The following is a 27,545-nucleotide window of genomic DNA, read 5'->3' on the forward strand; positions in this document are numbered from 1 at the left end:
ATTGCTTTTTTTTATTAATTTTTTTTGTCTGCTGTTCTGATTGGGTGAGTTCTATTATTCTGTCTTCCAGATCAGTTATTCATTCTGCATTCTTAAGTTTGCTAATTATTGCCTTTAGCTCAGCTTTTATCTTGGCAGATGGGTTCCCTACTTTTAATTGGATCCTCATTATAGTTTCTAGTTCCTTGTTACAGTGATCTGCATTTTTGCAGACTTTTGTAATGCCTTCAGTATTTTTATTGTCTCCTTTTTGAACTCAGGATCTAGTAAACTAGAGATACCTGTTTCATTATTTGTTCTTTCAGGGGATTTCTCTTGTTCTTTTAATTGGGAGTGGTTCCTCTCCTTTTTCACTTTATTTTTATTTCTCTGACTATGAATTTATGAGAAACAGTTAGTCACTGTGGTCTTGAAGGGCCTTTTTTCTGTAGGAGAGTCCCCCTGTAGCCTGTATGAATCTAATATTTTTGGTGCAAAAGCTGCTTTTAGTGTGGTTGCCTGCCATGTCATTCCTCATGTGTGTGCTGACCATTATCCCTTTGATAGGGTATGTGATTGGTGTTCTGGTGACCTGCTCTGGATATTGAGTGGGGCCCCCTCTTTGCCCTGTGGCTATCGCAGCCTGGCTGTGGGGGCTATGAAATCAGTGCAGTCCCCAGCCTCGTCTCCACATATGAGTGCCTGCAAAGACTGCAGCTAATTCCAGACCTGCCCCAGCCACAGAAGCACCACTAATCCTCTTGGATGCCCCATATGCACTGAGCTTACAAAGGCACCAATGGCATAAGTCTGCCAAAGTTGCAAAGCTTTGTCAGACAGATCTCAGATTTCAGCCCTGTCTGTATGTGTGGCCAATAGCTTACAAGCTCCCTGAGCTCACAGAGGCAGAGCCAACAGTGAAGCTGCTATGGCAGGACCCGACCCCTCCCTTCGCACACATGTTAATAATGGAGCTTCTCTGGTGGACCTGGGCTCCATCCTGTGCACAGCCCCAGTTGCAGCCAGCCCCTTTAAGTTGTCTCCATACAGCCAACCCAGTCCTCTCCCCAGATCTGTCTGCTGAAGCCCGAGTTTAACACCCAGCCCCCATGCTTATCAGCAAATGTGCATCTTGGGCTGAGGAGTGCAGCAATTTGGCCAGGGCCATGTATACTAGTCTCTGTCCTGCCTGCCACAGTCTGGCTGATGCACTCTCCCCTTAGCCTCTGAAGCTCCCTATCTGTCCCAGCTGATCTCCCAGCCATTGTTGGGGGTTCCCAGGGTGAAGGAATTTATCTTCTTTCACAGTTCCCTCCCAGGGGGGGCAGGTCCCATCCACAATTCCTTTTTTTTTCCTCCTCTTTTGTCCCACCTGGTTACATGGTCATCTATTTTGCAGCTTTGGTTGTATGAGATCTTCTGCTAGGATTCAGTAGTTATTCTGTAGGAATGATTCCACATGCAGATGTATTTTTGATGTATTTGTGGGAGCAGGTGAGCTCCATGTCTTTCTATTCTGCCATCTTGATCTCTTCTCACAAATTTGAATGTTAATAGATTTCTCCTCTGAAACCACTTGAAATGCTCTCACAAAGGACATCATCAGCCTCCTAGTGAAAAATTGCATGATCTTACTTGGACTCTGCAGCATTTTCTTCCTGTTGACCCCTCCTGCTCTATGGAACACTCTTTTCCCTTGACATCCATGACATCACAGCATCCTGGTTTCCCATTTCTTGGCCTCTTTCAGTACTCATTCACATGCCCCTCTTTTTCTACTTGACTAGGGGTAGCTATTCACTAGGATTCTGATTTTTTTTTTTATCATTTCTCGCCCTACTGTCATGCAACATGTTCTCTCCAAGTTACCTGCCCATCATTCCCCTAGATGTATTTATTTATTTAAGGCAGGTTTATTGCAGTGATACTTACAAAATCTGCCTGTGTTCAGTTCTCTGAATTTTGACATACAGTTCTCTTACCACCACTGTAATCAAGATAAAGAGTACTTCCATCAATCCAAAAACCATTCCTTTATGCTGACCCTCTGTTGTCATTTTCCTCCCTCACCTTCAGTCCCTGGCAACCACTGATCTCTTTTCTCTCCCTGTAGTTTTGCCTTTTCCAGAAGGTAAATTTCATGTATTTAAACATCTACCAATAAAGATGACGCCTTCCTCATTTACATCTCTAGTACTAACCTTTTGAGCTTCAGAGTCATCTGCCCAGTCCAGTGCTTTTGACTAGGTCAGGTTTAGAATCCTCTCTTCATGCATGGAGAAGGTTGAGTGATTCAAAATTTGCTTAACCTCTCTGAACCTTAGCTTCCCTCCCTGAAAGGGGAGAATGATAGATACTTCCTTTGCTGATTTCTTGGAGAGATTAAATAAATGCCACTAAGGAGCCTACCAGGCTGGATATACACAATAGATGCTCAGTAGATCATTAGTATCATTGATAATTTTCCATTTCTCCAAGGGGACCAGTACCTTCTGAGGATGGACCATGGGGTTTCTGAGTTTTCAGCCTACTTGCTAGGAATCATTCTCCTCACCAGTCAGTGCTATATGTCCCAGCAGCACGCTGGGTGAGAGGATGTGTAACACTTCCAGTGACTGCACATTTGAATTCTCAGGAAGTTCGTGGTACAGTTGAGTCTTGCAGCCAACCAGTTACGACATGTAATGAGAATGCCTCATGATCTCTAGTTAGCTTTGAGTTTATGGAGCTGATTAATATCTAAAATGAAGATAGTTTCATTTCAGATCCTTTTTACTTAAAGGCAAAAATGAAGCACATTGTTATCTTGCAGCATATACTCCTCCAATATTTTTACTCATAAGACCTCCAGGTCATTTACAGTAATGAACACATTCTGGTCTTGCCTCACATGGGATGGGTACAGGAAGAAGTGGCAGACTGATTCATTTCTACATATTTTTGTATTCTGTCTTCATGTTTTCATGTACTGTTACCCAGTAGCATTTTATAATGTGTTCTGAGATATTTTAGTGGATGCTTCTTCTCAGTTTCTCTCTAGATGAACTAAAGAAAAGTACCCTCGTAAAAGTAAACTGACAAGAATCACATCATTCTCATTTCCAACACACAAAAAGGAACTAAAATGTTGTGAAATATACCAGGTAGTTTTACTAATCCTCTAACCTCCAGAGAAACGGCTTGTAATTAGAATTATATTAGAATTGTCACAGCCAGTAATTAGTTTGTTTATTTTTTTTTAATACGAGACAGACTTCAACTGATTTCATGCTACTTGTACACACTAAAAATGCAGTTAGTGTAATGCAGAGGAATTAAAATTACAATTGAGGTGTCACATAATAAGTGAAAAAGCTTTTCTGGTCTGTCTGAGCTAACAACGACTTTATCCAGAATGCAGTGAAACAAAGGTGTCTTTCTCAAGAGCCAAAGTGCATTTGTGGCCAGCACTATTTTGCTTAGGCCACATACAGCTGTACTTGGTTATAGGAACATTAGTTAAGTGAGACTGTAAAAAAACAGCTGTATTTGAGATCACATAGGTCTCTGCAGATTTTCTCCCTATGGCAGCCAATCAGAAATCTTGCTGACAGGCAGACTTGTACAAAATGAATGATCCTATTTAGATTAATTCCTCTTAATGCCTTACACAGGCCTACTTCCCTGGCATATCGTGGAGAGAGCAGGTCAGTTCCATTCAAAACGTAGAGATAGAAAAGGCAAGCTTGATTACTTGATAAAATTTATGACTAAACTGGCAGAAAATGTGGAGTGTTCAGTCCTCATAAAAATATGGCTGGTGGGCTCTTCCCCAGCTCAGAGTTCAGCCATGAGGCACTCTGGAAAATGAGGACTCAGCTAGCTAGCAGTCTGCAAAACTGAGCTTTAACTGTGGCTTTGTCATTACAATTTCAGTTCTTCACTCTATCCAGTAACACGATACATCCACACATTCTGCCGCCAAACTCTGAAATGCCCACCAATCGTTGGCTTCAAGCTTTGGTCCACAGAATGTTAACCAACATCACAGACAGGTCTAAAGTGTGCTGACTCAGCCAGGCTCTCCTGCTCGCTGCCTCTGCCATTGACTTGAGAAGAATGAACCTGGGCTAGCCCAGTGGGTCCTGCAGGCTCAATGGGAAACACAGAGAGCAGACATGTGAGCTGCCCAAGCTGAGGTCGGCACAGCTGCTCAGCTGTGCCTGGCCCTGCCTTGATCAGCCAACCTGCACACTCAAGCAAAGAAGTGCTTCTGGCTGCAGGACACTGAGATTTTGCAGTTGTTTGTTACACAGCATAACTGCAGCCATAGCTCACTGAAGCATCACTGAGGACTGCGTGACCCTGGGCAGTTGTTCTCCCCTCTCCTCCACTGCTTATCTATAAAGTGATGGGAGGGGTTGGAGGATCCATACAGCCCCTTCCAATGAAACTGAGGACCAAGAAACCTGGGATGAAAAGAGCTCCAGACTCCAGATGCTTAGATTTCTTCCAGGCCTAAAGAAAGAGCTGAGGAAAACACTTCAGCTGGCATCATGGGAAAACAGGGGAGCCTTTATCCCCAGTGGCATTGCCATAAATGTCTGGCAGTGTGTCCAAAGTCATGTAAAAAGTCAGTGAGAGGACAAGGGTCTGACAAATCCTGTTTGCTATAGGGTGAAACCTAGAAGAATAAGCAAGTCAGAAGACAGGATTGGAGAAAATGGAAATCTTTATTTTTAAACACTAGTACATTTTCAAGCTGTTTTAAAAAGGAAAAATCATATTACTTCAAAACTATGCATCAAAGCATATTTATTTTAAACTAATTTTACAAACACATAATGAAAGAAACATATATTTTATAAATATCTACTCAGAATAAGTATTATGGAAAAAAAGTGTTTAAAAATAACAGCCCCAGATCTCCCTCTTTAAATATATAAAATTCCCATACAATTCATAAGAATTCTTTCTCAAGAGCCAACAACTCAATTCTCATCAGACACAATCAAAAGTAAAAGGAATATAAAAAAATGTAAAAGTTCTGTACAAGGGAAATACAGATAGCACACGGGTAAATCTCATTACCATACATGCCATTCGTGTTTTAAAAATGTTTTATAAAAACTGCCATTTAAAACAAATAAGTGAGAGTCCTTCCCTGACTGTGGAAAATATATAAATTATCACCCTCCCACCTGGGAATGGAGGCTCCCACCTGCTACGGTGGAGGAGAGAGGCCTCCATGTGTTTCCCGACTAGGGGCCTGAGCCACACGTGGGGACCCACCTCCTCTGGCAGTGGCTTTTTGTGGTGGGTGATTCACTATTATTTCCTTCCACTTAGAAAAATTCTTTGGGATCATAGACAGCTGCTCACAAGTGAAAGCGAGACTAGGAGACAACCTCAGATTGTGGTATCCAATTAATAATGTGTATTTTGTGGTTTTGGTGACTAGTCCTGGGAGGCTAATTTTCCACTGTCAGAGACACAGCCTGTCACCTGCCCCAGGAAACACGTGGCACAGCCCAGGCTGTCCCTTCACCGCCCCACTTCTGGCCCAGTTGTTCTGTCACCTGCAGCAGTGTAAGTAGACTACTGTCTCTTCTGACACTTCTTCTGGAAAGAGCTCTTCAGAAACGTGCGGTAGACGGGGTCATCCACATATTCGTTCTTAAACCTGGAGCTCAGCACTCTCTGCCTCTTTTTCTCCCCTTGGATGATGTCTGCTCCATAAAATGTGTCTTCAAATCGCATGTCAGAGGCTGTGGACTAAGAGTAGCCAGTGTTATACTGCAGAAGGGCAGGCCCTTGTCATCACAAGAGCAGACAAAGAACCTGACTCAGTCGGTGGTGGTGGGGGGTTGCCCCCCAGGGACCTTCCTCAACACAAGCAGGACTAGAGGCCTCTCATTTACATCTCCCTCAGCCCCCACCTCCCCTCTGGCTCCTGCCCAGCCAGGTATTGGACAAATGTCTCAACACTCATCTCTAACTCACCCCCATTTCCCTTTGCCTCTAGGGCTCTGCCCCTACCACTTTTCTGAAACTGCACTTGTTCGAATCCTCATTCCTAGGACACCTCTCTATCCTAAATGTATGTGCCTCTCTGTCACCTAACCGCTGCATGAAGCTCTTTTCTCTGTCATTTTGTAAGCCCTCCCGCCTCTCTTCTTGCGGCTCCTCACTATTGATGTCTCAGGGGCTCCCCTCCTTTAACTATTTGCTCAACCCTGATGCCCTGGGGTTTCGCAGGTGGCCTTCTCCTCTCTAAATATGCTGCCCAGGCCTGTCTGTCCACACCCATGACATCAATTCCGACATCAACTCCAAAGATGCTCACATCCCTTGCTCCAGTTCAGACCTCCCTCTGTGCTCAGACTTGTGTGTCCAACTGCCCAGGAGGCATTTCAAATGAACCTGTCCTGAAGTGAACTCAAAGTCTTCCTTCTCCATCGCTGCCCTTCCTATATGCCATAAATGGCAGCAGCATCCCCACCAATTCTAGCTACACTGATTAGAAACCAAGTCATTGTAATCTTCCCCTTGTCCCCACCCTGTCCAGGACCCTGGCTAGGTGTACCTTGATGCCCTCCATCTTTTCTTCTTTAACCCTGATGACCCCGTGGTGCAGGCCCTCACACTTCGTCTCCTGAACCACTGTAACAAATGCTGCACTCCAGTCTGTTTTTATAGAACCACTAGAAGAAAGCTCTCTAAACTCTGATTATATGACATCCCTGCTTATAGTCTTTCAATAACCCTACTGCCTTCAGGATGACTTCTAAGCTTCCTAGGCTGGACGTACATAACTGGGCATAATCCTACCCATGCTTGGGTCAGAATGAATTATTTGCAGTTCCTGGCCGCACTTGACTGGCTTGTGCCTCTCTGTCTTTAGATGTACTGTTCCCTTTGCATGGAAGATATTCTGTCTTCTCTGCCATGACTTGGCCGTTCCTGCCATACTCTACGTGTTAGAGATGAGGGCAGGGGCAGAGATAAGGGGCAGGGAAGTCTTTCCCCATCAGGGGTTCACTGAACCTCTTGAAGGTGAGGATATTAGGGACTGTGTACTGAACTGTATGTATCCCCAACACCACAATGCGCCCAGCACAGTCGCTGCTCAGTAAGCGTTAGCTGGGCGGTGGAATGTGGGCTTTTTCTGTTATGCTCAGGTAAAGTCTACATTAAAGCACTATTTTTCATTCCTAATACCCTACTATTTTGCTCCTCAAATGTGTTCCCAACTGGCTATTCTGGAGTTGGATCATTTCAGATGACACCAACGCACAGTGCTCCTCACTGTGTCATGGAGGCCATCTCCCCTGGTGGTGACAGAGGCAGAGTTCAGCTTTTAAGTCCTGAAAACATGTGGTTAGTCGTGAAGCAGAGACAGTCAATGGAACAGTTAAAGAAGCCTGAAAACTAATAATGGACCCAAGCGCAAAGCTGTACATGTTCCCTGCCAGTTCATGAGACAGTCATCCACGGTGACAGGCTACCCCCATGGGTTCCCCAGATGCTACCTAGCTTCACTCGGGAAGAGAAGTAAGAGATTGTGGGGTGGGCTGGGCACCCTCTGCCATTAGGAGAAAACATTTTTGGTTCGTTCATTCTTGGCAGAGCACTTCCTCTGAGTAATCTCTCCCTTTTACAAGTGCTAAACTTGTCAAAGGAGAAAATAAAACATCTATGGAAGTGTTGCCACTGTGTGAGAACAGCAAAAGTCAGCTGCTCAGATACAACAATAAAACCGATTTACCAGCAGCGCGAGTTAATTATGCACCGTTGCTATGGTTATTCTGTGAGACAATAAAAGGTAATGGGGCCATTTCTGAAGTTAGTGGGAAAGAACCCAGCACAATCACTGAGGTGGACTGCTGACTCTCTTGAAAAATTTCTGCCCAAGTCAGCGTGTGTCCGGGTGAGCAGAAGTCATTAAAACACGAAGGCCTCCCAGTAAGGGCTGCAGCCTGCCTCTCCTTAAAAAAAACCCCAAAGATTTCTCTAATCATAAAGTATCTTCCATCAATGAGTTTTCCAATTAGATTTGTTTCACCAACTGGAAAAAAAAAATAGCAGTTGTAGACAGACTGACCAGGGGCCAGAGGGTTATATACAAACCTGAAGGAAAAGCTGGTTTGCTATGACAGGAGCACGTAAGTCTTTGACTCAGTAACAACAGATGTGGCAAACTGGATTTAGTGACTGTGAGCAAACTGGATTTTGTTCCTGAAGAGATTTCCTACTAGGCTCAACTTAACAGGTTAGAGTCAGAGTAGCTATGTGATTTATATGTTTTTCACTGCCCCCCCCCCTTTAAATTAAAAAATTTCTCTGGGAATTAAAAGAATTGAATTTGCTGTGATTGTTCAGAGAAATGGACCTTAGAAAACTCAGGAGCCATGCTCAAGTCAAGCTACATGGGAAAGCATACTGGTACTGGAACCAAATCTATTGTGGAACAGAGATTGTGATCAGAGCAGAAAGCAAAAGGCTTCCTTTTAATGTGATTAAGAAATAGTATTTGAATCTGTAAGACCCAGCTGGTAGGATGCTTAACCATATATGGATTAGGAAATCAAGAAAGGCCTGAGAGACTTCCAGAGGGCTGCCTACTCCATTTCCCAACCTCTAAATCTCTAGGCAATTTAAAAAACAAAAAACAAACCAATGAAAAAAAAGGACAGAAGAAGGGAGGGGAGGAGGGAGAATCCATGAATACAGGAGCACAGGATGAGAGGCAGTCACCTCTAACATCTTGAAAAGGGAAGCTGTTCTCGAGAGATTTCACTGACAAGTTATCCAAGTTTTTTAGATCTCTATGAAGGTGTAGCAGATGTCTTTACAAGAGGAATATTTTACTGTCCCTGTGCCTGTAGTTCGTTATCTGGGAGTTAATCTGTTCTCAGGTGTGTGGGTTCCCTGGGTGCCACGTCTCAGTGGGCGGGTAGCAGTACTGTTACTTCCCTCTTCTCTTGACTGTTTCACTTTGAAGGACCTTCTTCACACCTGATGCAGTTACCCTGTTCTCAGGATCCCGCCTGATCAGAGAGGAGCTGAATTACAGCTGAACATTTAAGGAAGCCCACGTTTTTTCCAAATTAATCTATGGTCACTCTATCACTACAGTAAAGTATATCATAAGCATGCATTGCACATTAAGGATGTCATTTCTTCAGAAAAAAAATGTTCATTTTAGTCAGAAAAATCCCATTCGTTCAAATTTTCTTGTTTAGGATTTATCATTTCACAGATGCACTAGATGCAATTCTAAATGAGTAAACTGACTTCATTTCAGGGTCCAGTGAATATTTTATGATACAATAATGAAAACTAAGTTATTGTGAATTATATTTTTTAACAACTTCAGTATTGATTATTTGTCCATGTTTGTCTTTTAATGGTATATGCAAGGCTTGAAGCTAATGACATTTTCTTTTTTTAAAAAACTGCTTTAGTATTCCCACAACTAGTATTTAGGCTTTGTTTATTACTTTTGTTATAAAAGTGAGAGCTTAGTTTAATTATAAATTGACACAGACATTAATGAGCTTCTGAGAGAGAAGTTAATCGATACAGTTGACCTGTGAACAACATGGGTTTGAACTGCATGAGTCCACTTGTACATGGTTTTTTTCAGTAGTAAATACTGCAGTACCACAAGATCTGCGGCTGGTTGAATTCACAGATGTGGAACTGCGGATAGGGAGGGTCCGACTGTATGAGTTATATGTGACTGTGTGGAGGGTTAGCGCCCCTAAGCCCTGCACTATTCAAGGGTGAACTGTGTGTAACAAGGCGCTAGGAAACTAGATGTTTGCTATGCTGAGTCCCCTTTAATCTACTGCTGAAAGCTTTCTTTTAATGTTGCTTGCACTAGCAAGATTGTAAATGTTTTAATGGTATCTTTGTATGTTCCCAGTGCCTTGCAAAAAGCACATATTCAGTAACTATTTTTGTATGCCAAAAGGTGTTAACACAAAGAAGCATTATGTGACCTCATGAGAAAGAAAAATAAGGAATTTACACTGGTTTCTCTGTTTCTGGTCAAATTTGAGGTTTGGATTAGCTAGGTCTCAAGAAGGGAAAAGTTGTACTGGCTTTGTTCAAAATCAAGCCAACGACTTGATTTTGTGTGTTTCTTGCTGGGCTTGGGAAGCAGCAGGAGAGGAGGAGGAGTGCAATGGCAGGCCCTGGAAGAGATTATCCCGCACTTACAAAACGCGCTTTCACTCTCTTGGGTAACTCTTCATCTAGAGTGTAGATATCCTCTCTCTTCATTGCTATCTGGGATCCATCTTCAAATTCAACCTAATGAAAAATAAGACATCATGAGTGATATATTAAAAAAAAAAACAAACAAGCAAGCAAGCATTCACCATTTTCTTCAGGGTTCCAATTAACTACGTAGAAAAAAAAAAAAAAAAGAAAAGAAAAAAGGATTCAAGCAGAACAAACGAGTGAATGAGCCAATAGCCAAGGAAGGAAGAAAAGCTCTTTCCCTTATCAAACAAAAATGAGCTTCTTGGAATATGTGATATGAAAACTTTATCCCCCCAAAGCAAAAACAACAAAAAAGTAACTGCTGTTCAAATGATTTCTTACAATATGAGACTGTGGCCAATTTAGCATTGAGATGGGGGTGGAGGGGTTCCTGGCAGCACCCTTTGTTTCTTTAAGAGGCTCTAACATAAGAGGAAGGACTATTTCTCTTTGAGAAAGAAATGGTGATATATTTACTCTTGTATAATAATCCTCCCAGATAATTTCTCAATTCTTTTTTTCCCCAAGTTTCCAAATAGTTTTTATTTAACTTTTTTTCTTCTCTTTGGATTTATGTATTCTGGGTATATTTTTTAAATTTACGTATATGTACTGTTCATTGTTTCTAAGAAAAATTTGGAGCCTTAGCTTTTAAACTTACATAGTTATCAATCAAAGGGATAAAGCCAACCACAAAATAAGAATCAACAGAATGCAGTAATTCAATCATAAAGGACAGTGAAATGTACTTACACATGTTTAAGAAATCAATCATCTAAGTTAAGTAGTTCGTTTGTGTCTTTTTTTTTTTTTTTTTAAAGATTCCACACATGCGATATCATATGGCATTTTTGTTTCTCTTTCTGGCTTACTTCAAGTAGAATGACGATCTCCAGGTTCATCCATGCTGCTGCAAATGGCATTGTTTTATTTTTTATGGCTGGGTAGTATTTCATTGTATATATACACACACCATAGCTTCTTTATCCAGTCATCTATTGATGGACATTTGGGTTGTTTCCATGTCTTGGCTATCGTAAACAGTGCTGCTATGAACATTGGGGTGCACGTATCTTTTTGAATTATATTTTTCTCTGGGTATATGCCCAGGAGAGGGATTGCTGGGCCATATGGTAAGTCTATTTTTAGTTTTTTAAGGAACCTTCATAATGGCTGCACCAATTTACATTCCCAGCAACAGTGTAGGAGGGTTCCTTTTCCTCCACACCCTCTCCAGCATTTATCATTTGTAGACTTTTCAGTGATGGCCATTCCGACTGGTGTGAGGTGATATCTCATTGTAGTTTTCATTTGCATTTCTCTAACAATTAGTGATGTTGAGCGTCTTTTCATGTGCTTGTTGGCCATCTGTATGTCTCTGGAGAGATGTCTGTTTAGGTCTTCTGCCCATTTTTTGATTGGGTGGCTTTTTTTTTTTATAGTAAGCTGTATGAGTTGTTTGTATATTTTGGAAATGAGTCCCTTGTTGGTCACATCATTTGCAAATATTTTCTTCCATTCTCTAGGTTGTCTTTTCATTTTGTTGATGGATTCCTTTGCTGTGCAAAAGCTTTTAAGTTTACTTAGATCCCATTTGTTTATTTTTGCATTTATTTCCATTACTCCAGGAGCTAGTTCAAAAAGTTAATTGCTGTGATTTACATCCAAGAATGTTATGCCAGTGTTTTCCTCTAGGAGTTTTATAGTATCTGGTCTTACATTTAAGTCTTTAATCCATTTTGAGTATGGTGTTAGAGAATGTTCTGATTTCAGTCTTTAACAGTGAGCTGTCCAGTTTTCCCAGCACCACTTATTGAAGAGACTCTCTCTTCTCCACTGTACATTCTTGCCTTCTTTGTTGTAGATTAATTGACCATAAGTGCATGGGTTTATTTCTGGACTTTGTATCCTGTTCCATTGACCTATGTGTCCATTTTTGTGCCAGTACCCTACTGCTTTGTAGTATAATCTGGAATCAGGGAACATGATTGCCCCAGCTCCGTTCTTTTTTTTTTTTTTCAAGATCTTTTTAGCTATTCAGGGTCTTTTATATTTCCATACAAATTTTAACATTTTTATTCCAGGTCTGTGAAAAATGTAGTTGGTAATTTGATAGGGATTGCAATGAATCTGTATACTGCCTTGGGTAGTAGGGCCATTTTAACAATATTGATTCTTCCAATCCAAGAACACAGTAAATGTTTCTATTTGTTTGTTGTCTTCAGTTTCTTTCATCAGTGTCTTACAGTTTTCAGAGTACAGGTCTTTTTGCCTCCTTGGGTATTTTATTCTTTTTGGTACAATGGTAAATGGTATTGTTTCCTTAATTTCTTTTTCTGCTATTTTTGTCATTAGTGTGTAGAAATGCAACTGATTTCTCTATATTAATTTTGTACCCAGCAACTTTACCAAATTCACTGATGAGTTCTAGTAGTTCTCTGGTCACTTCTTTAGGGTTTTCTATGTATAGTATCATATCATCTGCAAATAGTAACAGTTTTACTTCTTACTTTCCAATGTGGATTCCTTTTGTTTCTCTTCCTTCTCTGACTGCTGTGGCTAGGACTTCCAACACTATATTGAATAAAAGAGATGAGAGTGGGCATCCTTGTCTTGTACCTTATCTTAGAGGAAATGCTTTCAGCTTTTCCCCATTAAGTGTGATGTTAGCTGTGAGTTAGTCATATATGGCCTTATTATGTTGAGGTATGTTCCCTCTATGCCCACTTTCTGGAGAGTTTTTATCATAAATGGATGCTGAATTTTATCAAAAGTTTTTTTCTGCATCTATTGAGATGATCTTATGGTTTTTATTCTTCAGTTTGTTAATGTGGCGTATCACATTAATTGATTTGCAGCTATTGAAAAACCCTTGCATCCCTGGGATAAATCCCACTTGACCATGGTGTATAGTCCTATTAATGCATTGTTGGAGTTGGTTTGCTAGCACTTTGTTGAGGATTTTTGCATCTATGTTCATCAATAATATTGGCCTGTAATTTTCTTTTTTTGTGATATATTTGTCTGGTTGGTATCAGGGTGATGATGGCCTCATAGAATGAGTTTGGAAGTGTTCCTTCCTCTGCAATTTTTTTTTTTTTTGGAATAATTTCAGAAGGATAGGTGTTAACTCTTCTCTAAATCTTTGATAGACTTCACTTGTGAAGCCGTCTGGTACTGGACTTTGTTTGTTGGGAGTTTTTAAATTACTGATTCAATTTCAGCACTAGTAGTTGGTCTGCTCATATTGTCTATTTCTTCCTGGTTCAGTCTTGGCAAATTGTACCTTCTTAAGAAATTGTCCATTTTTTCACCATTGTCCTTTTGGTTGGTGTATAGTTGCTCTTAGTAGCCTCTTATGATCTCTCGTATTTCTGTGGTGTAGATTGTAACTTCTTTTGATTTCTGATTTTATTAATTTGGGCCCTCTCCCTTTTTTTCTTGATGAGTCTGACTAAAAGTTTATCAATTTTGTTTATGTTTAGTTTAACTGATCTTTTCTTTCTTTTTTTTTTTTTTCAGTTTCATTTATTTCTGCTCTACTCTTTTATGATTTCTTTTCTTCTACTAACTTTGGATTTTGTTTATTCTTTTTCTAGCTGCTTTAGGGGTAAGGTTCGGTTGTTTACTTCTTTTTCTTGTTTCTGGAGGTAGGCTTGTATCTATAAACTTTCCTCTGAGAACTGCTTTTGCTGCATCCCAGAGGTTTTGCATCATTGTGTTTTCATTTTCATTTGTCTCAAAGTATTTTTTGATTTCCTTTTTGGTTACTTCTGTGATCCATTTGTTGTTTAGTAGCATATTGTTTGCCTTATAGTGTTGTGCTCGGGAAAGATGCCTGGTATGATTTCACTTTTGTTAAATTTACTGAGGCTAGCTTTGTGGGCCAATATGTGGTTGATTCTGGAGAATGTTCCATGTGTACTTGAGAAGAATATGTATTTGGCTGCTTTTGGATGGAATGCTCTTTAGATATCAATTAAGTCCATCTCATATAATGTGTTATTTAGGGCCTATGTTTCCTTGTTGATTTTCTGTCTGGATGATCTGTCCATTGATGTAAATGGGGTGTTAAGGTCCCCCACTATTATTGTGTTATTATTGATTTCTCCTTTTATATCTGTTAACAGGTGCCTTATATATTGAGGTGCTCCTATGTTGGGTAAATACATAGTTACAATTGTTATATCCTCTTCTTGGATTGACCCTTAAGCATTATGTAGTATCATTCTTTGTATCTTGTTAACGGTCTTTATTTTAAAATCTATTTTGTCTGATATAAGTATTGCTACTCCAACTTTCTTTTGGCTTCTGTTTGCATGAAATATCTTTTTCCATCCCCTTACTTTCAGCCTGCATGTGCCTCTAGCTCTGAAGTGGGTCTCTTGTAGACAGCATATATATGGGTCTTATTTTTGTATCCATTCAGCCAGTCTATGTCTTTTGGTTAGAGCATTTAATCCATTTATTTAAGGTAATTATCAATTTGTTTTTCTTATTGCCATTTTGTTAATTGTTTTGGGTTTGTTTTTGTAGGTCTTTTTTTTTCCCCTCTTTCTTTTCTCTTTTCTTGTGGTTTAATGACTAGAGAAGTTCCTTTAACATTTGCTGCAAAGCTGGTTTGATGATGCTGAATTCTTTTAGCTTTTGATATCTGTGAAGCTTTTGATTTCTCCATCAAATCTGAACCAGAGCCTTGCTGGATAGAGTATTCTTGGTTTAAAGTTTTTCCTTTTTATTACTTTAAATATATCGTGCCACTTCCTTTTGGCCTGTAGAGTTTCTGCTGAAAAATCAGCTCATAACCTTATGGGAGTTCCTTTTTTGTTATTTGTTGCTTTTCTGTTGCTGTTTTTAGTATTTTCTCTTTATCCTTAATTTTTGTCAATTTGATTACTATGTGCCTTGGTGTATTCCTCTGCCATCTCATACTGTCTATCTTTCTAGTTGTATTTTTAGGTACGCTAGTTACGTTCCTTGACCTTGGAGAGGTGGCCCTCTGTGGGAGACGTCCTATGCATCCCAGCAGTGCACTCCTCTCTTGTCACCCAAGGGCCAGGGTCCAGCCGGTCCCAGTGTGCAGAGTCTGGCCTGTGTTTGTGGATTCCTTCCACAGGCTTTGGGATTGTTATTTCTGGTACCTGCCCCCTGATGGATGAGGCTGGACTACAAGCTTATGCAGGTTTCCTGGCAGGAGGAGTCGGTGCTTGTCCACTACTGGGTGAAACTTGGTCCTGGACCTCTGGTGGGTAGGGCCCTGCCTAGGGGCATGTCTAGTGGCGCAGGAAGGCGGCTGTCAGGTGAGGCTGTGTTCCCACCCAGTATGTTGTTTGGCCTGAGGCTTCCCAACCCTTAAGCCTATACAGGCTGTGGGGTGGGGCTAGGTCTCGGTGCTAATGAGCCAATCAAGATGTCAACGTCCAGGAAAGCTCATGTAGATAAACACTCCTAGAATGTCCGCCACCAGTTTTATGTCCCTGGGTGAGCCACAGCCATCCCCTACCTCCCCAGGAGACCTTCCAAAATCAGCAGGCAGGTCTGGCCCAGGTTCCTATGAAATCACTGTATCTGCCCTCGGATCTGGCACACATGAGATTCTGTGTACGCTTCCCAAGAGAATGAAGTCTGTTTCCCCCAGTCCCATGGGGCTCCTGGAGTTAAGCCCCACTGGCCTTCAAAACCAGATGTCCTGGGGTCTCCTCCTTCTCCCAATGCCAGAACCCCAGGCTGGGGAGCCTGACGGGGGGCTCAGAACTCTCAGTTCTGTGGGAGAGCTTCAGCAAGTTAATTACTCTTTAGCTTGTGGGTCACCCACTTGGGGGGTATGGGTCCCAATTATATCATGAGCACACCCTTCCTACTGTCCTGCTGTGGTTCCCTCTTTATGTTTCTAGTTGAAGATCTTTTTTGCTAGGTTCCAGTCTTTTTTTCCCAGTGGTTACTTAGCAGTCAGTTGTGGTTTGTTGTCTCTCGAGTCTTATAGAGCTTTAACTTTGAAAACTCACTTTTGTTAAATTCAGCCAAAAGGCCAGGAAAATTCCAGGTTCTCAGCCTCATTAACACGTCAGTCACATCAACGTGGGAAAATACACTGTCATCTAAATGAAAATGTTTAAAACTTTTTTTCAATCTAATCAGTTGGCAGCAAATAATTTCATAACGTGTTTTTATTTAACATTTTAGGAGATTTTGTCAGAGATAAGTGACACTAAATAACAGAAGCTTAGACCATCTGAGGGAAATTCATCAAATGCACTATTCAAAGTGATTATTCTTGGTTTAGGTTTAATCTCACATGAAATCTTCCAGAAGAAAACAACAAAAGGGAAACAATCAGGGTGGTTCCAACTCTTAACCACCTAAGGTATTTTTGAAGTCCCTAACTTGTCTGTCTGAATTCTTTTAATAAATATATGCTTGCAATTCTAGTTAAAGTGTAAGTTAAACCATGTAGCTGTGCAATGTTAATTTGTTGAAAATTTGCTGATGTTTAAAACAGTATTAAAATCAAGACAAAATATATAATTAAACTTCATATTATCCATGTACTGCTCACATTTGACTAAGCTCAAACACTAAGGCAGAATCAGGTCTCGGTCACAGGGGAGTTTCCCTGTTACTTCCCAGAAGGCTGAGATGGGAAGGCTTTTCTTCCTGGCCTTGTTTCAGCAAAATGGTTTCTTTACAACTGAATTAAGCCAAGGTGTAATCTCGTATTATACAACTTGATAGCATAGCTAGAACTACCTATGCCTACCTTTCTTCTGTTTTAGATCATTTGAAAATTCTAATAGAGAAAAAGGCAATTTTAAAACTAAGGAGTATGGTAGGGTAACCCATTATCCCAGTTTGTCCGGGACTGAGCGGTCTCCTGAGATGCAGGACTTTCAGTGCTAAAATCAAGGACAGTCCCTCACAAGATGGGAGGGTTGTTTACCCGAGTTGGGACAGCGTGGAGAGTAAATTCTGGCCCTTCCCTTTACCAGCTGTGGGCTCATAAACAAATTATTAAATTCACTGAGACTTTTCCCCCACATTTATAAAGTAGGAGTCAAAAACACCTATCTTGGATGGCTCGCAAGGGCCCCCAAAATGCATATACTTAGGAAACTTAGCACTGTGCAGTAGGTGTTTTAGATACTTAGCAATGTGCACTAAGTATTTTAGTTCTATTTTTATAAATGTCTTTGCTTATTCAGTGGTGAGACTGAATAATTAGATACAAAATACAAAATGATCTCAAAAGGCCACTTGGTTTAATAAGGAATTTTAAACTACTTGTACTTGAGAGACAATTTTAATATTAGTCTTAACTTTTTCATTGAGTCTATAAATATGCTCACAGTTCTGTGTTGATAGGCCATCATAATTCAACTGAAGTTAATACACTGATTACTAATTAGCCTGAATTTCAACATATCCTCATTATGCTTTTCATGTAGCTAACAGCTTTGCTACATGTAAGACTGTTCACTTTTGCACTTATTGTTTAATTAAATGTAATCATTTCCTTTTGAATGATAATAGTAATGCTTCTTTTCTAGAAGTCTCCAGTATTAGTAGCCTGTACTGTGATTTTTGCTCAATTTTGGACATTCTGATACAAAAAAAACCTTTGGCACCTACACTATTGTAAATGACCTCAACCTGCAACTTAACACTAACACCAATATAAAGGGGAAAATGGCCTTTATACACAGACATACACACAATGGATATGTACATCCTCCTGTCCCCATTCTCCTTGGGTTTTTCTGCACCTTAAAAATGTTCTCCCCTAAGTTTCCTAAACTTTGAACACTTTTAATTGCACTGTGCTCCAGTTTTTAGTGAGTGTCTTTTAATGTACTCTTCCATTTAAGTCCTGGCCTCTTATCAGTCTTTGAACAGTTTCTCTGAGGAGACTGGAAGTCTTATCATTCTCAAGCTGTTTTTAACTTAACAGGCCTGAACTTTCTTGCTTTTTCTCCTTTTGCTTCAATCTTCCTGTTTTTCCTCTGCTGCTTTGCTTGAGAATATTGATTTTTACCATCATGCTACTAAAAGCACTATAATGTACTGGCTCTAATAAATTTGTTCCTCTTTGAAGTCTTTCTGAAGGAATATAAATGCACGTGTGCCATCCATGTTGTTTTCCTTATTAGAGCTTAACTTATCCTCATTTCTAATAGGGATACAATTCATTTTTAAATTGTATCATATTTAATAATATGTAGAGTTCTTCAGGGAACAGAATGCCCAACTGACAACTGTACTTCTCATTAAATAAGCACTCCTTTAAGCCTAGGTGTCTACACGGCCACACCTGTGCCACTGCACCATTGGTTCAGGTTTGCTGAGATGGCCGGTGGGGATGGTGACTCCCAGGGAAGAGCCACCCATTCAGGGGCTGCTGGTTGAGGAGCAGCTGTCACTGTCATACTTACAGTGAGATGAGACCAGCCAATCAGTCTCTCTCCAGATAATGGAAGCACAAGGAAGCAGCCTAACATCCAGTCAGTTAACTTTCTGACCTAATTATAGTCCTTACAATTACACCATTCATCAGACATCATTAGAGTTTTCCCTTGGTAATGAAACTCTAGTATCTGGGTCATCAGACGTTGAATCTTGGCCTTTTTTTTTTTTTTATAAAACAAGAGGTGTCCCAAATTCATGTAGCTTCTTGACCAGCAGCACACTGGATATGCTCTCTGCCCTCTGCTGCTCCCATCCATCTCAGTGAGCATCACACCCAGGGTGGCACTCACCTGGTACATGTGGGCAACATTTGACCCAAGATATTTTGCTCCGTAGAGTTTGCCATCGGGCCACTTGACTTGAACGACTTCTCCCTCGGCTGGAGGGCCTAGCTTCACACAGTCTCGGCTCTGCAGAACAAACAGTCAGGCTTTTCAAGGCAAATGTCTTAAATGATGGCATTCAGAACTTAGCAAATGATGAACTCCTGGCAATTAAAAGGAGTTACTGCCTCTATGTTTTATGGATTATGATCTTGCATGGATGTTCAGGGGAAGAGATATGAGCCAAAGGAGTACTTAGAGATTCAGCCTACATCATAAAGTTGCAAAGGAACCACCATACTCCAAGAAGGAAAAAACAGCAGCATTTACATTTGCTATTTGACAAAGAATCGTTCAGAGGATAAGTAAAACATGCATAGAAACCACTTTAGCTAAGGAATAGACCAGCTAATGATTTATAATACCTGACATTTATACAGCATTTTGCAGTTAACAAAATGCTTTAACATACATCTCATCTGATCTTCATAATCACTTGGTGAAGTAGGCAGAGATTATTAATTACCCCCACTTTACTGACAAGAAAACCGAGCCTCTGAGGAGGCTCCTTTCAGTCGTCCGGATCTTTGGAAGAGAGAAGCTGTATAGGAGAATAAGAGCTCAAGACAACCAGGTGGAACTGAAGCCAGGTGAGAAGCAGAGTGTCATCCAACAGAGCTGGCAGGCCTTGACAGAGCAGCAAGTAGAAAGTGCAGGGAGCATCCGCAGGTGGAGCTGGGAGGGCTGTGTCCTGCTGCAGGCTTCTTCTAGACCTTGGCCCTCCCCCGGCAAGCCTGCTCCTGCCTGCATCACGCACTCAGTGACGAGCCCTCCTCCTTCCGCAGGTAAGCACGGTGGTACCCTGACCAGTCTTCTCACTTCATGTCTTCCACTCAACACTGCCTTCTCCTGCAGCAGCAATTCAGAGCAAATTTCCCAGCAGTTCATCCTGGAAAATGCTTTTGATGAGGTGAGGAGGGATACAGACATAGTTTGTAAATTTAGCCAATCATGTTTTGCTAATCCTGGTATTTTACTGATGAGGCCAATCTGACGGATTGAAATGTACACTTGACCAGTCAAGCTATAAATGCAGACTGGGCATGATTCTGTGGTTTAAATGAGAGGCACACACAGGAAACATTTAGCGGTTTATGATCAGAAATCCACCATGTATTGCTTCTCTTTATTAATAGAAACTTTGCATCATAAAGGAGTGGCCCTCGGTTTGGAGTACACACAAGAGGCTCTTGCTCACTGCAGACTACGCTTCCATTTAGAGCTCTAGGCAAAGAAAGAAAGTGTGCTCAGAGGCCCTGTAGAGGTGACAGTCTGCATCTGACTCAGTCAAATGAAAATAAGTTTCTTCTTGGCCTTTGTAATGATCTGACCTCAGGCCATGAAGAATTGAAAGGGTAGGATGAAGAAATGCAGTCTACATACACCCCTGGGATTATCACCTCACTTTTCATTTCCCTTCCAAAGATATTTGTGGTACTAACAACATTAGAAGTGCAGCTTCTAAATAACATGCCACATCAGCTCTGGGACAACTGTGGTAAAGCCCAGATGCTCTGGTGATGGGGCAGGGAGAACAAGAGCGTGTTTCTTCTGTCTCCCAAAGTTTTCTTCCATTAGGGTAATACTCCTGGGTTTTTTTTTTCCCTCTCCCTCATTCATTCACTATTCCAAGAGTGTAAGGAGTGACTTAATTTTATTGTTGAGTTCTGAAAGAGACTGTATTTTCCAAACTGTGCACCACAGTGCCCTGGGCCACCATGGCAAACTCACAGGGGTTTTGTGGGATGTTTTCAGGGGAAACGCAGGGACACTTGTCAGACACCCAGCTTACTGCTACTCTTAAGTAGGTTAGATCAAACTATTAGATGGACCTGTTAGGTATTCCTTCTGGCCTAGGGGCACTGTAAAAATGTGCCGAGATACCTAGGGGCAGTGAGCAAGGGAAGGGTGGGAACTTTCGGCTTAACCCCTCACCTTCCTTTTCTCTTGGGGCCACTCTCTGCTCTGCTTCCACAGAGAAGACCTGGTGGTGCCCTGTACCACCTGTCAGCAGGAGGCCTAATTGTCAGGTCCAGTGTTAGGGAAATTCTTTGCCCACACAGGTAAGCCACATTCTTAAGTATCTGCTTTATTAGTAATAAAGGGGATATTTTAAGTCTCCAAACCCTGAGTCCTTTGTCTCTCTACAGAACTTTTCCTCAGGCAGGATGAGAAGTTCTACTAATTGGGCCCTTCCTCAATCCCAACAGAGACAAGTCAAGGCCTCAGGGATTAAGAGGCCATGCCCCCCATCCACTCACCCACCACAGCTGACCACCTGGCCAAGGAGTTATGCCCTTAGTTTCACAGATTTGACCTTCAACAGAGGTTTCCTAACCTCTAAAATAACTCCTCCAAACAAATCCCCTGAAAAGACCTGCAATTTTAGGTACCATATCACCAAGGTATGGCAATGACCATAGAAAAGTGGCCTAAGTATAGTATAAAAATACAGCCTTATTAGTAAACTAAATGTATGCAAATTTACCAAATAAGGAACTACTCTTTTTTAAAAAGGTGTTTGAAACCAAATGCCCGAGATACAGTTTGAAATCTTTCTTACTAATTGTCAATGAACTTTTTACTACTAATCTTAATGGGGCACAAGGTGCCTGACCTCGAAGGGCCCCTACCAGCTTAGCCTTCACCTAACTTGGCTCCGGATGGGCCACAAAGATCACTTGCTCTTGCACATCAAAATCTAGGGAAGATGCCTCAGTTTGCTCTCTCAGTTTCTCCCTTTAGCAGAAGAAAAAAGAACGTAATATCGTTCTGAGACTCTTCTTCCCCCTCCATCACCTGGAGGAGTTATTCTTGGTCATGATGCCTAACTTCTCACCTTTTGCCATGACCTTTAGCTGGAAGTGGATATATTTAGACTTGCATATAATTTCATTATTTACACCCCAGCTACTTTCCAAATGGACTTAAGGCAGCTCATAGTAAAACTCAAGCATTCATTTCTCTAACATCTAGTTTCTTCCATAGAGATGGTTTCAATTCATCAGCTGTCTCAAATCTTGAGTTTGCCAGAAACTTTATGACTACATGGAGTATACAGTATTTAGACAGGAATGGGATTAGGAGCACGTGGGCTGATGAAAAGACGCTGAACAGTTTGACATTTAGGATTCCCTGGCCCCTGAAGCACAGAAGCAGCTGGGTGTCCCCCAAGCTGTTACAGTCACTAACTCGGTATCTATTTACTGACCAACTATGTGAGACACTAGAGGAGACAACAATGTCCAGCTGCCCAAGCTAGGGGCTGACAGAAGGCACCATGTCCATACCTGGAGGCCTGTAGCACTGAGCCCCACAGCTGTGGGGTGGGGGCGTCAGGGGACCCTGCAAGGGCTGGAATCCATGCAGAGTGGGTGAGCTTTGGCCACCATGATCGCTTCAACCAGAATAGAATTTTATTTGATTTATAGATTAGGTTTCTGAGTAAGGTTTCATGCAGATAAAAAGGTTTCTGTTAAAAATTAAAGGTCTGAAAAATGAAATAAAATAAAATGTCTGAAGATGAGGGGAATTTAGTTTATAGAAAGCCACAGCCTGCCTCTTTCTTAAAGGCCTTCAGTGGCTCACACCTCTCTGGCTGTGCATGAGGAAGACAATAGAGCAGAGCTTCTCTAAGTGTGGCCCCCGCCACTGGGGACACACATTAAAAATGAAGATAACAGCCCCCACTCCCCACAGCTCTCTGTGACCGGGATGGTTTTTTAAAGCATTCTAGAATTTGAGATATAGTCTACCAAGGGATGTAAAAGGTAAAAGAAGTCTTTCCTATTCCTTAGTGTGTTGCTGGAGCAAGTAAACATCTTTGCTGGAAAAGCATATGCATTAAAAACCTTGACTAAGGCATTTTTCTCCGTTGATGTCTAGACTCTCAGAAGTCTTCCTTCACCTGACATAAATACCTGTTTAGCATTTGCTGTACTGCCTCGAAGGATGTGTGAACTCCCCTGAAATCTGCCAGAGCCCTGTCCACAGGGACATTGATGTCTGGAGCTGCCAGTAAGCCTGTAGCTACAGTACTAAATAGATGAGGTGAAAATTAAAGAAGAAATAGTCATCATAGTCAAGAGTGGACATTTGAGTTTTTGGCAAGGATTAAAGGACCATGATTAAAGGATTGAGATGGGCCATAACCTCAGACAAAGGGACAGTGTCATAATCACATTCCTGCCAAAGTCAGGGCCAAACTCCTGTACTTGGTCTACCAACTAAAGAGAAAAGCCCAACTGCCAGTGTGATTGTTTGAATTCTGAAGTCACTGTGTTCTTGGAACTGTTAAGTTTTAGTGGCCTTAAGTACCTTCACAATGTTATACAACCATCACCACCCTCCTCTCCAGAAGTTTTTCATCATCCCAACCTGAAGCTCCGTCTCTATTAAACAGTAACTCTTCACTCTCCCCGCCCCAAGTCCCTGGTAACCACCATTCTACTATGGGTCTCTGTGAATCTGGTGACTTCTAAGTCCCTCATAAGTGAAATCATATACTTTTTCCTTCTGTGTACTTACATAATTTGTACCTTGCTATTTATCACCTAGGATTACGAGGACCTTCTTAGTTATTAATTAGCCTTTAAAAACTCCATTTTACCGTTGTATTATGAATATTCCACAATTTAACCACTCTCCTCCTGTGAAATATATAGGTCACCCCAATTTTCCTGTCATTTATAATACTATTGTATATTTTCTCCATAAATCTTTGTCCATATTACTATGTTCTTAGAATAGACCTGTAGAACCAAATTACTTGGTGAGAAGGTATATAAACTATTTACAAAGTTAATTTCATCAGCTTTGAAAAATTCACTATCAGACTTATTTCTCTAGTGCAGTAAATCTATTCTTAGCCACTAGAGAGAATTCTGCTTCAGTCAGTCCAAGGTGGAGTCCAAGCTAAATGTGCTCCTGGGCCACCTGATGCTCAGTCAGGTTGAGAATCACCGAACAAGAAGATTCTCTTCCCAGCATAAACTACATTTTCTGTGTATAAAGAAAGAACTAACTCCATGCTGTTTCCTCTGACTGTAGCTTTTCTGCAGTGAGAGCCCCCAACACAGCTCTTATCTGCATTGTGCACTAGTTATGAAACACGTCGTTTCAGCCTGCGGGTTAATGGATTCAAGCCAACCTGCTTCCCCACTGACGTGCATCATCTGGGAAAACTGTATGTCTGAGGTCCAGTTTTCCTTTATGACAGTTTTCTAAATTCTTTTTAAAGGGACATACACACAACACTTTCTCTAAACTATCATTCCCATAAACAGCCAATTCTTTTCCAGCAGCCACCAGTGCCCTGACACTTAACCACACCTACCTTCTAGAACATGGGATCTTCTTCATAGAAAGAACAGCACTGACACTTACTGGGGAAATTCCTGGGAGCCAATTAGTTAGGACACACTTTCCGTCCTGCTGTAAGCCAAGAGTGAACACAATCCCTGGTGAAGGTGCTGAGGTCCCAGAGATGCAGGTGGTTTTATTGTTCTGAAAGTCACTAGAGCATTAAGCCTCAGAAGGTATATTTCTAAAGGAAGTCACATCTTTATGTTATTTAAACTGAATGAGATTCTAGCACGCAAAAGCTTTAAAAACTCATAGAAAATAAAGTTAGGTAGTTTCCTTTGTAAATGATCTCCCTGGTTCTTCTGGAGTAAAAAGCATGAAAAAAGTCAGTCACTAGAATCGGGTGACAGTGAGGAGCTGACCTGACCAAGAGGGCTTGTGAGAGACGGACATGGTGGGGTGGAGGGGAGCGTGGGCATAAGCGAGGGGGCTCTGACGTGCCGGCAGGGGTTCTCTGCATTCTCCCAACTGGAGAGTAGGAGCAGAACCAAAAGCGGAATCATTTATTCACCAATTACCTGTCCTTGAGAGAGACCCCTCCTCCCTCCTCTCCTGCCTCTTCCCCTCTCTGCCATATACTGAGTGCTCCTGGTGTCTCATACTGAACTCAGCATAGGAAAAACAGACAAAAACAGTCCTCTCAGTCCTTTCTCCCAAGGAATTCAAAGTCCAGTTAGGGACTCAAACATATACATGAATATCTATAGTACAGTGTACCACATGTGCCAGCAGGTAAGTGGGCAGGGAGGTAGGAACTCTCCGTTAACAATTCACACTCATGACATCAACTATGCCAAGGACTTTCTCCTTATGATTACCCAGATTCCTCTGGCCTTCCCCTCAATGTTATATCACCTTCCATATAAACAACTCATCATAGATCCCCAGTCAGGACTCTCCCACACTCTTCTAGTTGGTCTATGTGAACATGTACACCGTGCAGAGAGCAGTGATGTAGCCCTTAAAGGCGGACCTCAAAGGAAGCAGCAGCTCCCCCAGCACTTTGTGGGCATCTCCTTTTATAAGGGCATAAAGATGTCTAATTTTATAATACTGAGAATCTTGTGCTTAGGGGCTCTCTTGACCAGTGAGTTGACCAAAAATTACTAGCCACCAGCACTAACAATCATAAAACCACAGTCATAAACACTACCTGAGTGTTATGTGCTGAGTACCACACTAACTGCTTTATACAATGTATTTCAATAATTCCAACAACCCTAGCATTTATCATTATCTCCCTTTTATGGACAAGGTAACTGGTGTCAACTCCCTTGCTCTGGGTTGCACAGGTAGTTACAAAGCGGAGATGTACACTAGGTCTGTCTGCTGCATATCCAGTTTTTTCCCACTTCGGAGAGACTACCAACCCGTTCCTAAGGTCTTCCTTTGGGCTGGCTACATCCTCCTGCTGTTTTTCTTGCAGACACTAATGCATAAGCACCCCAGAACTGTAACTCCTCATACTCAAAAAGGAAATTTTCCATCTATAGGGGACAGGTCTTTCCCCCTTTTTATAGTTGTTGGCAGAAGCTAAAATGCATAAGGGGAACAAAATATTTTACTATGTCAATAAAAACATACGTTGCAATACAAAGAAATGCAGGGCTTGAGGCGAATTTCTCTAGCAGTTTCTAAAAATAAAGGTCAGTTCCAAAAGCTGAAGAAAGATGAAAGGAAAGATAAGAAAAAGCACGTGGGGAGAAGGCTGTCTTGTGCTCACATGACACGCCAGCGAGCTCTGAGATCAGACGGCAGCACTGGCCCCGCCGGCCTCTGCACACTCTGGTTCTGCTCGGCGGGATGCACACGACTTCCCAGAGCACGTGGCTGGGCTCACAGATGCGGCCCAGGACAGTGCCTCCAAGGTCTGCAGTCACGCTGCCCGGGGTCAAAGAAGAGCTGTTATCCTGCACAAGTGACTTTACCTCTATATGTCGTGGTCTCCTCACCAATAAAATGGAGATAATAATACAACCTTGCAGGACTGTTGGGGAACATGAGAGCTAATATATATTTAAAAGGAGAGGAGAAGAGAAAAGCAAAGCACAGTGACTGGCAGCTGGTGAGTTTGAAGTGAACTGTGACTGAATTTAATTCACATCAACAGGGAACATCTGGAGGATGACAGGGAGAGGATAAAAAGCCTTGGGAGAAGGTGATTCTTGGCATTTAAAAACCATGAAGAAAGGACACACTGAGAAGCCAATAACCTACTACCAAAGATGATCAAACAATGTTACCCTCATTGAAATACAAAACCACCACACAGGATAGGCAGGCAGGTGTCCCGTGCAGGTAATGCACAGTGACACGCCCCAGGTTGCACAGCTAGCAAGTAGACAAAGAGGGAGGCCTTTCACTCAACACACCATTTTCCAGCATCTCTTGTGTCCTAGAACAGTGGGATTAGTAGTGAGAAAACCAGGTATGGTTTTTTACTTCATGCAGCTCTTTAGTGGAAAATGCAGGCATTAAACTAAAAAAATAATAATAATGAAAAAGCTAAGTGTAAGAACTATACCACAGAACTTACAGAGTAAAGCAGAAGCATTTCACAAGGGATTATTAGCACATTATGTGGCTGTTATATCCTAGGGAGATTCAAGATGCCTCAAGAGATGAGAGAATTAAAATGAAATTTTGACATAAGATTCTGAAATAATCCAGATAAGGAAAATCAGGACAAAAGACTCACGGTATAAAGAGTTCTCAGGAGGGTTCAGATCTTTAAAAAAAAATTTTTTTTTTCTGATTATAAAAGTAAAACATGCTTATATGGAAACTATAAGAAGGTGATAAAGCTGAACATAATCACCTATGATTACACTCTCCAGAGTTAATCAGTAACATTTTGATGCAATTCCTCTGAGGATTTTTCCTTTGCATATTTATATTTTTATACATAATTGTGATCCTACTGTATATGCAATTTTGAGACTGATTTTTCCATTTATTATATAGTGTCATTAACTATCCCTTGAAAATACGATTTTTCATAGCAGCATAAATAATTCATTTAACTTTCCTCCTAGCTGCATCATCAGTAAGTGTTCAATGTCCAGATTAAAGGAACAAAGAGTCATGACGCTCACATGTCCCAGCTTG

The 27,545-nt window shown here is 41.4% G+C and overlaps 1 protein-coding gene across 3 annotated transcripts in view; it reads right to left on the reverse strand.

Annotated features, from left to right (window-relative positions):
- Positions 1-4,686: 4,686 nt before the first annotated feature.
- KDM4C (lysine demethylase 4C) overlaps positions 4,687-27,545 on the reverse strand; it is a 359,368-nt gene continuing 336,509 nt past the window's right edge. For 2 of the 3 annotated variants that reach the window (XM_064490229.1, XM_064490228.1), the window contains exons 20-22: positions 18,981-19,100; positions 10,186-10,278; positions 4,688-5,733 (exon numbers count right to left, since the gene is read on the reverse strand). In XM_064490229.1, the coding sequence (XP_064346299.1) occupies positions 5,557-5,733; positions 10,186-10,278; positions 18,981-19,100 (390 nt within the window). In that variant the 3' untranslated portion in view covers positions 4,688-5,556. Of the gene's footprint in view, positions 5,734-10,185; positions 10,279-18,980; positions 19,101-27,545 lie in introns of all 3 variants that reach the window. The other variant, XM_064490230.1, reaches the window with a different exon arrangement.

This window comes from Camelus dromedarius, chromosome 10 (genome assembly GCF_036321535.1).
Source record: "Camelus dromedarius isolate mCamDro1 chromosome 10, mCamDro1.pat, whole genome shotgun sequence".
Lineage (NCBI taxonomy): Eukaryota > Metazoa > Chordata > Mammalia > Artiodactyla > Camelidae > Camelus > Camelus dromedarius.